This window comes from Poecilia formosa, unplaced genomic scaffold (genome assembly GCF_000485575.1).
Source record: "Poecilia formosa unplaced genomic scaffold, Poecilia_formosa-5.1.2 Scaffold170, whole genome shotgun sequence".
In the NCBI taxonomy this organism is placed as follows: Eukaryota; Metazoa; Chordata; class Actinopteri; order Cyprinodontiformes; family Poeciliidae; genus Poecilia; species Poecilia formosa.
In genome coordinates, this window is record NW_006800109.1 from 266,066 (window position 1) to 276,177 (window position 10,112).

The following is a 10,112-nucleotide window of genomic DNA, read 5'->3' on the forward strand; positions in this document are numbered from 1 at the left end:
ATAACTCCAGGGAATATGTTGAAAATGTCCAGTGAATGCAGCTGAACATGTCCAGTGAATGCAGTTGAACATGTCCAGTGAATGCAGTTGAACATGTCCAGTGAATGCAGTTGAACATGTCCAGTGAATGCAGTTGAACATGTCCAGTGAATGCAGTTGTCTTCTCCTGTGCCCTGCAGGAAGGCGGTGAAGGCCACACTGGTGCTGCTGCCTCTGCTGGGAATCACCTACATGCTTTTCTTTGTGAATCCAGGAGGAGAAGACGAAGTGGCTCAGATCGTCTTCATTTACTTTAACTCCATCCTGGAGTCTTTCCAGGTTCGTTGAGTTTCCTCCAATGATTCAAAATCTGAGGCTGCAGCCAAACATCCTCCAGGAAGCAGCCTCTTCTGTGTCGGTCCGTATTCCTGGTTCTGGTCAGGGTGAACTGATGCAGCAACATCTGGAAGTTCTCCAGAGCCATTAAACAGATTGGCTCAAAGTTTAAGAGGGAATGTGGTGTTAAGTGGAGCTGGGTAGTTCCTTCGTTCAGAAGCATGAAGTTCAATAGTTTCCTGTCAGATCATGACCAGTTTCTGTTGATCAAACTGTATGAACAGCAGTCTGTTTATCTGAGCTAATGTCCCTCTGTCTGTCTCTGCAGGGCTTCTTCGTCTCCGTCTTCTACTGTTTCCTCAACAGTGAGGTAATTCAGGATAACTTTCCACCTGCATAAATTTTCCCAACTCAAATGAAAACAAACTCATTCCAGAGAGCAAGGCAAAAGGAAGTAAATGACCACGAAAGCAACAAACTGAAAAAAAAAACCCAAGTTGGATTAATCAATAACTAAAATAATTCATTATTTTAGCCCTAGTTTATCTTAAAATAGAACTGAGTTATTGGGAAGATTATCAGTCCCAATGACGCTAAAGCTGGTTAACGTCAGTTTAATTTACATTAAACTAACCAGAGCTGGGTAGAGTACCCAAAAAATGTACTCAAGTAAAAGTAAACAGTAACAGTTGATAAATTACTCAAGTAAGAGTAAAAAAGTCTAATCTAGTATTGAGCTGATCAAATTATCAATCATTTAATATTTAAAAATGACATCATCAGAGGAACCAAAATATAAATTTAAGTGGAAATTGATGTATTTTAAGGACCAAAATGACAATTCGCATTAGTAACTAAAAGTAACTCGATCAGGAAAAATAAAATTTTCCCAAATCAATTTCTTTGAATAAAAAAACTTACGAAACTTTAACAGAAACTGAAGGTGTGTCTCTGTGCCTGGTGAATTTCTTTGTCTTCCATTCAGTGGGTAGAAAATATAGAAATTTTACTCAAGTAAGAGTAAAAATACCTCATAATAAAATTGCTAATCATAATAATTCTTTCTTTTTTTTTAAGTTACCCAATAGATATAATTGAGTAAAAGTAACTAGTTACTACTAAATTCTGAAACTAACCCAGGAGTTACGTGGTGAGCATCACGTGGTTCTGAGTGTGATCGTGTGATTTACTTGTCCACCTGTCCGTCTGCTTCCAGGTACGCTCCACAGTGAAGAAGCGTTGGATACGTTGGCACGATCGTCACTCCATCCGCAGCCGGACGGTCCGCGCCACGTCGCTGCCCACGTCGCCCAGCAGGGTATCCTTCCACAGCATCAAACAGTCCTCCAACCTCTGACACGCCGCCTCGTCCAATCACAGCCTCTGATGTGAACCGTCACCAATCAGTCACCTGGATTGGACCAATCACAGCGCAGGACACGCGTCTGAAAGGCCAATCAGAAGGCCAATCAGAAGGAAAACTGTCAGTCCGGACTCTGATTGGCTAACAAGCTGACCAATCGTTGGACTCGATGACTCAGCTGCTTTTAACGGGTCACATGACGCACCAGGCAGCTATGTTCATGTATTTATTGATCAGGTGTGTGTATAATAGTAATCACCAGCTTTTTCTCCTGCGGGCCAGCAGGGGGTGCTGCTGAACATGTGAAGCCTGGTTCTTTGGTTTGTGTCGCTGTTGAGGATCATGCTGAGCTTGGTTCTGTTCTGCCACATCAAAGCACAAACTTCTAAAGGTTCTGTTAGGTTCTGATGGTCGGGAATCATTCTGGGGGTCAAACATGTTTCCAACCTTGATATTCATAAACAAGGAGATGTTCCTCATTTGAATCTTACCTGAAATCATTGTGGCTAAAACTAACTGAACATCTGGACCAGGGGTGTCCAAACATTTTGTCACATGGGCCAAAATCGTCAGCTCAAAAATACTCAAATATCATTTTTAAAAACTAAAATCACCAAAAAAAACTTTCCGTTTTTTTAGCTACTAAACCATAACTTACCATCGGCTATTTTAATTTAACAATCATATTTTTGTTTTTGTAATGGGAATAGGATTGTAGATCCAAAATTTATTATTCTGGACTTGAATGAAAAAAAAACTGGAAAAATAATTCATCTTTTGTCAGCAATAAAACAGGATAATTTTTTTAAACACTTGTGTTTTTAGCCACGTTTAATACAGCAATTAAAACCAGGCTTGGTGTACGTTAGATTGCAAGTCAATGAGCAGATGTTGTCTTAGTTACCATGACAACAAAGCATGGGAAAAAATGTGTTGCGTCTAGCATTTATTTTGTAAGTAGATTTTAATTAAAAAGTTTTATTTATTTAATTTATTCTTTCTATCATTATATATTTGTATTTCATTCACTTTACAGTTTAAAATGGACATATTTTAACACACATATAAGTCTTCAATGGAAAGGAGTAATTTGAAGAAAAAATAAAAATAAAAAATCGTGACCAGGCGGGCCGCACAAATTCAGTCCAGGGGACACAAATGGCCCCCGGCCCCTACTTTGAACACCCTTGACCTAGAATCATGTCTTCTCCTCCTCCTCTTCACCGCTCTGTTTCCTGCTGATAAAATCCAGCTCTTCATTGTTTCCTGTCGCCGTCCAGGCGCTGAAGAGCTCTGGGGATAAGGTCAGCGGCTGTCGGACCTGTGAACCCGGTGGGCCATGGCTAACACGGGCGTTCCGTTTGATTTATCTCCATGAACCTGAATGATCCGCTGGAACCAGGAAATGGAGGCTCAGCACCGCACCTCCAAGCGGGAGGCTCAAGGCCAAAAGTTTAGTCCAGAACCAGAACTGACCCAACAGTCAGTTTTACGGATTCAGATTCCCTCTCAGGTTTTGTATCTACTTGTCTTATTTGTCCTGCAGGATGTGATGTCACTGCACTTCCTGTGTTCCCAAATCTTCATCCAGAGATTAATATTCTGGTACCAATAATCCTTCATCACACTGTGGAATGCACTATTATTATTATTGCAGTGTTACTACACCCATAACAGTAATAGTACAGTATTACGATTGTAACGTTGCAGCATTACTTCAGTGTCCGCAGTTATTATAGTAATTTTCAGTTTTACAGTGTTACCATGAGTTGAATTTTTTTTAATCGTTTTTGCACTTTATTCAACTTGTCAGATTTGTTTTCCTTGCAGTAATATTGATATTACAGTGATACTACTGAGGTATTACAGAGATATGAGTGTTATTTTGTTAATAATGTGTAATTACAGCGATATTACTTTATTATTACAGTAATATTACTTTATTATTACAGTAATATTGCTGTTATATTCTGTATTTTGATGTAACCACCCAGCTCTTTACACGATTACATGGCCATCGTAGTTTTTGCACTTTGTTCATCAACTCTGTTTACATCCCGTTTTGTTCTGATAAACTGTATGATATTTTTGCACGTCTGGGCTCAGTTGAGTCAATTAGTCGATAAACTAACCAGACCCAGTTCTGGTCGGTCCTGAGAAAACTGGTAGTAACCATAGTAACCTTAGTCAGTAGGTGTCTAGAAAAAAAAAACTCAGGATGAAAACTGCTTCTCTTCCTCCTTTTTTCTGAACTCTGTTCCTGTGCCTAAAAATGTGAGTGATTATCAAGCTAATGACTGATTGATTGATTGATTGATTGATTGATTGATTGATTGATTGATTGATTGAAAGCTGCTGCAATTACTGTATAAACTTTACATTGTTCATGTCAGATTAAACTCCTTCTAATGATGTTTGAGTAGTGTTCGATTCGTTCACCTGCAACCACAGCAACAATCAGCTCAGGTGGAGCTTATCATGCGAATTTTAAAACAACACATTCGTTAATCTGAGATTGTCTCAGATTAACAGCCAATGAATAACACTGTAAAAACACTAAATCTTGCCAAGTATTTGTAATCTAGTTTTTAGTGCCAATATCTACACTTGAAAAAAGACAAAACTAACTTACTTTTCATCTTATTTTAAGTCAATGTTGATTTAAAAAGTATTAGTTTTACTGGCAGATTTTTTCACTTATAAAATGGGAAAAATATCTTGCTTTAACCTGTTTAGTTGAAATAATCTGCCAGTGAAACTAGTAGTTTTTTTAAAATATATATTATGGAATTATTACTAAAAACAAGATTTTACACCTTGCTAAAAAGTTACATGTACGTTAATTTTCTCTTAATTTTAATAGTCAAGACATTTGCTCTAGAAACTGTATAAAAACAACATCCTACAATTTTGTGTTTTTGAAGTGTAGCTTTGGTCTCTGGCAGCTAACCAATTACAAGACCTTAATTCAGTTTAAATTTCCACAATACCATTCAAATAAAGAAAAAAAACCAACACTTTATTGATCCCAAAGGAAAATTAAACGTAACTCGTATTAATTCAAATTCCTGAATACGTCACATTACTATAGATACAATCAATCTCATCTCAAATTTAAAACTGAAGGCTAATTTATAATACAAAGTAGTCAAATGCTGTGTTCTTGTCAGTGTAAGAAAGAATTATTGAATGAAATAGATCAGATATGTTCATATCTTATACAGCGGCTCTGTTCCTCAGGGTAACACTGACACCTGGTGGACACAATCAGAATGCAGCTCGGTCTCTATTTTGTTTTTACTGGGTCTCAGAAGTCACAGTGGAGAACAACAGACAGATGATGGGGTTACCATGACGATGCGACCGGATGGACCTCAAAATCTAAAACTATTCAGCAGGGAGAAGCAATAAATAATCAAGAAATATATTCCAATATATAAAAAAGTTATTTCAAGGTTTTCCAGTCAGCTGAATGTTGACTGGAGACCATCAGTCCATATTGATTTGAATGTCGACTGATTGTTCTCCAGTTGGTTGATGATTCTTCCATTTGACTGAAGGTTCTCCAATCAGGTGAGGGTTCTTCAATCACCTGATGGTTCTCCAATGGGCTGATGGTTCTCCAGTCGGCTGAAGGTTCTCCAATCACCTGATGGTTCTCCAATGGGCTGAAGGTTCTCCAATTAGCTGATGGTTCTCCAATAGGCTGATGGTTCTCCAATTAGCTGATGGTTCTCCAATGGGCTGATGGTTCTCCAATGGGCTGATGGTTCTCCAATGGGCTGATGGTTCTCCAGTCGGCTGAAGGTTCTCCAATCAGCTGATGGTTCTTCAATCACCTGATGGTTCTCCAATGGGCTGAAGGTTCTCCAATTAGCTGATGGTTCTCCAATGGGCTGATGGTTCTCCAGTCGGCTGAACGTTCTCCAATCAGCTGATGGTTCTCCAATCAGTTGATGGTTCTCCAATCAGCTGATGGTTCTCCAATAAGCTGATGGTTCTCCAGTCGGCTGAAGGTTCTCCAATCAGCTGATGGTTCTCCAATGGGCTGATGGTTCTCCAATCTCTTGGGTTCCTGGTCCGAACTCTTCTACAGTTGCTCAGGACAGAAACATATCAGAGGAAATGGAGTTGGTCCTCTGATGACATCACTTCCTCGGAAACATGTGCCTTAGTGATGCTGCGTGGTTGCTATGGTAACAGCGACCCCTCCCTTCTTCCTTGGAGCGGCAGCAGGGTGGAGCAGCAGACGGACCGCAGCAGCAGCCGCAGCAGCAGCAGGAGGTAAGGCCCGCACCTCCTTCTCTCCTCCATCTCTCCTTCATCTTCCTCCTGTTCAGCTGCTCCTCCTCGTCTTCCTCCTTCTCCTCTTCCTCCGGGAGGTTCGGAGCTCCGCAGGCCGCAGCAGAGGAGGGGTGCTCGGCTCCGCAGCTGCTGCAGCCTCGCGGCTCTGCGCGCCGCAGGGAAGAGGTCGGTCAGGCGCAGACAGGAGGAGCCGCTGAAGAGATACTGAGGAGGTGAAACGAACCGAACCGGACCGGACTTTATGTTGGACTGCTGCATCATGATGGAAGCGGTTGTGAGCATGCTCAGTGAGGCCTCCTCCGCCCATCAACTCCTCCACATGTTCTCCTGGCCCTCGGCCCGGGCCGGTTCGGTTCGGTTCGTATTCATTCTTATGAGTCTGAGTCCGTCTGGTTCTGGACTCGGTGCTTCATTGTAACTATGCTTAATCAGGCAATTGGGTAATCAGATCGGATCACGTGACTGTTACCTACAGTTACACGGGCCAGGTACCGAGTTCAGAAAACCGGAAAGTCCGGAACGAAACAGAACCGTGACCCTGTTTCTTTAGTCCGAATGAAATTAGGGTTCTGTTGTGTGTTGGAGGGGGGAGGGTATCAAACACGGTCGGTCCAGTTGGAAAATATTTCTGTGAAGTTCTGGAGACTAAATTCAAATTGAAATCGACGGATAAATCAATGGACCGATTCTGACTAGACCCTGAACGAACTGGGTCAGAGATCCAGCAGTAAACGTGGTTCTGATGTTTGCAGAGTTAAACAGTAAGAAATTTAGAGCAATATATTTTTATTTAGCTTGTCATAGAGAAAGAAAAACTCGTATATTCATACATTTATAAACATAAAAGTTCCAAACTAAACACCTAATTCTCTAACTAATTAAATGGGGAATTAAAGTAAATATTTAATTTGCAACTAAATATCTTACGAATATTATCTAAATATGCAGCTTGCGGAGAAGGGAAGAGGAAAATCATAAAAGCTGGGTCTTGAGGAATCGTTGCTCAAGTATTATTATTATTTTTTTTGTTTGTTTGTTTGTTTTTTTTATTCATCGACTTTTTTCCTCCGGATATGTCCAACGTGTTACTTTGAAAACATTGCAGTTGTAACAGTCATGCCTTAACAACAGTTTCTGTATCAAGATTCATTACTGCGATCAAGCCTAAATACTTGCGGTTAACAGCGGCTATCGAACTGTAAGACTTCTTATTTATTCATTCGTAAAACAAATTTTTTTATATGAAAATGAATCAATATATTGATTGTGTGAAAACGTTCTTAGAAGCTCTAAACGTGACCAACATGAACCGGAAGTGTTCTGGCTTGAGCAGCGCTGTATACTGATGCAGAAACTGTTGCTATAGAGACATGAATAAACATTTAGATAGCACCTAAAACGGCACGTCCTAGTTTTCAAGTTGGACATGTCAAGAACAAAAGAATCAATTGTATATGTAAGAAAACCCGGAAATGGAGCGACGAATGAAGCGATTCAGCGGCGGGATTTATATAGAGGTCGTAAAACCCAGCTTTTATTTTGATATTCCACCTCTGCTTATCGGCAGGCTAATCTGAATATAGCTAAATATTTTGGTAGCAACCTAAATATTCACTTAGGAAGTTAAATATTTAGTTTGAAAATTAAGTGCTTAGATAAGAAATTAAATATTTAGTTTGGAACAAAATATTTAGTTAAAAAATATACATATATATTTAATTTAGGGCTCAATATTTAGTTAGCAAAATTAATATGTAAAATGGAGCTAAATATTTAATTTTGAACTAAATATTAGTTTGTAAACTACCTTGTTAATATATAGGCCTTATGTATTTCCTTTTAATTCATGTAGAGCACTTTGAATTGCCTTGTTGCTGAAAATGTGCTGTATAAATAAAATTACCTCAACTTTCCTTACCCTATGTGACGTCACACACCCGTAACTGACAGCTATCTTGGCAGGCAGTTACTATGGCAACAATAAACAAGCCACAAGCCTGGAACTAGTTGTAATGTACTTATATAATGTTCTTATGAACAATATAAGTATATTACAAATATTACTCAATTACAGTTTTTGAGTGTTCTACCCATGTCTGTGTGGTGCTAAGTGATATTTACTGTAGTACTTACTGCCAAACTAGCAAAATTAGTTTAATTAATGTAGCTTTTATCTGCAAGCTAAGACGGACATGTAGCCTACGTGTATGCTACTACATGTATTTACTCTGCCAGTCACCAGAGCTGTGATATTCACATGAAAAGTCCGTACGTCCTTTACAAATCCTTTTCAACCCTAACTGTATGCGTCCATAGATTTCAGGCTGCGAAGCCCCTCCATGGTCTGCGCACTCTTCATTTTCACTAGGTAACTATAACGTAGTAAGATCGGAGGCAGCTTGTCCACATCGTCTGACATATTTTCATTCCCCGTCTCATACGGGTCGATTCCGACAGAAGTGAATGCATCTTTGTCTCGAACACCGCTAAGAGTGCCCACATATTTTTGTTGATCTCTAAGCCATGAGTCCGCTATGCTATGCGCATGCGCTTGCCTACTTAGATAGTGCGGATCACTTCCGGTTCAGACTTGTGGGAACTATGTATTAAATATTTAGTATAGAACTCATATTTATCATTACCCATAATAAATGTGTCATTCATATATTTATAAATGTATGAATAACATTATTACTGAAAAATAAACCCACATTTTTTTTTCTATGGCAGGCTAAATAAGTCAGAAATATTCCTGTTAATTTTTATATTGTGTAACTTTATAAACGGCACCTCATATGTTTTGTTGATATCTGCGGGTTCCTCATAGTTTTCCACCTGATCTCTGCAGGAGCGAAGATGGATGGAGACTCCGCCCCCGTCAATGATGGCCCCGCCCAGGTTCAGCGAAGCACGATGGGAGGTTTGTGAACAATAATCAATCAGGAGAACCAGGAGATTTTAGTTCAAACTGAACTCATTGTTTCAAGAACTGTTTCATGAACATTAACCGATTCCTACAGTTCTGCCAACCATTTGAAGTTACAAGTTAGACAGAACCGGAATCAGAACCATCTGTAAGAGAACCATAACAGCAGCAACTCCTCCTTTAACGTCTGACTCCGGTGAGACAGACTGAATAAAATATTAGGCTGCAACAGCTTGCACGTGAAGGTTTTCCTAATTCTTGAAGTTCCTAGAGTTCCACATCTCAGAATGTCCTACGCCAGTGGTGAAAAAAGTGAGTTTTTAACTATATTGGTGATGTTCTGAAAGGGGCACCAAAACAGTTTGGGGTTTTTTCTTCCATTTGAATTATGTTGTCATCTGATGATAGGGAGATAAAGATAAAGAGACAGAAAACAAAAATGGAAGATGCTATGGGGATAAAAAAAAAAGCTTTGCAATGTAACTGACAAAAACAGTATGGAATCTAATTTTATCCAGCTGCAGGTTGCAGGTAAATCTAGAATGTTTCCAGAGGGAGAGAAGCGCCCCCTACAGACATAGATAAAAACCAGAGTGACTCGACTCATCTGTCACGTTGTTGGTTGTCTTTCACCTCCTGTTGTCTCCCCCTCTCGTCTCCTACTCCTCTGTCAGACATAGAATCTGTCGGGTTTCTGGAAAAACTCCCAAATGGAAGCGCAGAGCTGCAGGAAAAGGGAGGAGGAGAGAGGATGGAGAGAAAACAGGAAGTGCCTCCTTCTGGAGACCCACAAGGAGCTGGTCAGGAGGAAAATGCAAAAACATGCAACCAAGTAAAAAAAGAAGAGGGAGACATTATCCAGGATGAGGATAAGGATAAGCAGCTTCCTTCCTCCTCCAGCATTTCTCCTCCACAGCAGGATGAGGAAGTCACAGGAAAGGAGGAGGACAACGTAGAAGAACAAAATAAGATGACAGGAGAGGAGGGTCCATATTCCTCCCCCGCATTCCCTCTAGGAGAAGCAAGACTTGATGATGATGATAAAGATGAGGAGCAACTGGAAGTTGAGGTGGTACTGTCAGCAGTGAAGGTGCAGGAGGAGTCCAAAGAGCTCTCAAATCTTAAAACAAACGCCTCTTTCGAACCAGAACCTCCAGCAAAGGAGAGCCATCCAGAACCTCCTGAAGAGAAGAACCAACCAGA

General features: G+C 40.1%; 2 protein-coding genes across 4 annotated transcripts in view; both read left to right on the plus strand.

Moving 5' to 3' along the window:
* The window catches only part of crhr1 (corticotropin releasing hormone receptor 1), a 23,730-nt gene extending 19,639 nt beyond the window's left edge, over positions 1–4,091 (plus strand). For all 3 annotated transcript variants that reach the window (XM_007564979.2, XM_016677962.1, XM_016677963.1), the window contains 3 exons: positions 180–318; positions 644–685; positions 1,532–4,091. In XM_007564979.2, the coding sequence (XP_007565041.1) occupies positions 180–318; positions 644–685; positions 1,532–1,672 (322 nt within the window). In that variant the 3' untranslated portion in view covers positions 1,673–4,091. The remainder of the gene's footprint in view (positions 1–179; positions 319–643; positions 686–1,531) is intronic.
* Positions 4,092–5,333: 1,242 nt separating this feature from the next.
* Positions 5,334–10,112, plus strand: part of maptb (microtubule-associated protein tau b) — a 9,900-nt gene continuing 5,121 nt past the window's right edge. The window contains exons 1-3 of the mRNA XM_016677969.1: positions 5,334–5,962; positions 8,832–8,903; positions 9,584–10,108. Coding sequence (XP_016533455.1) covers positions 5,872–5,962; positions 8,832–8,903; positions 9,584–10,108 — 688 coding nt within the window. The 5' untranslated portion in view covers positions 5,334–5,871. The remainder of the gene's footprint in view (positions 5,963–8,831; positions 8,904–9,583; positions 10,109–10,112) is intronic.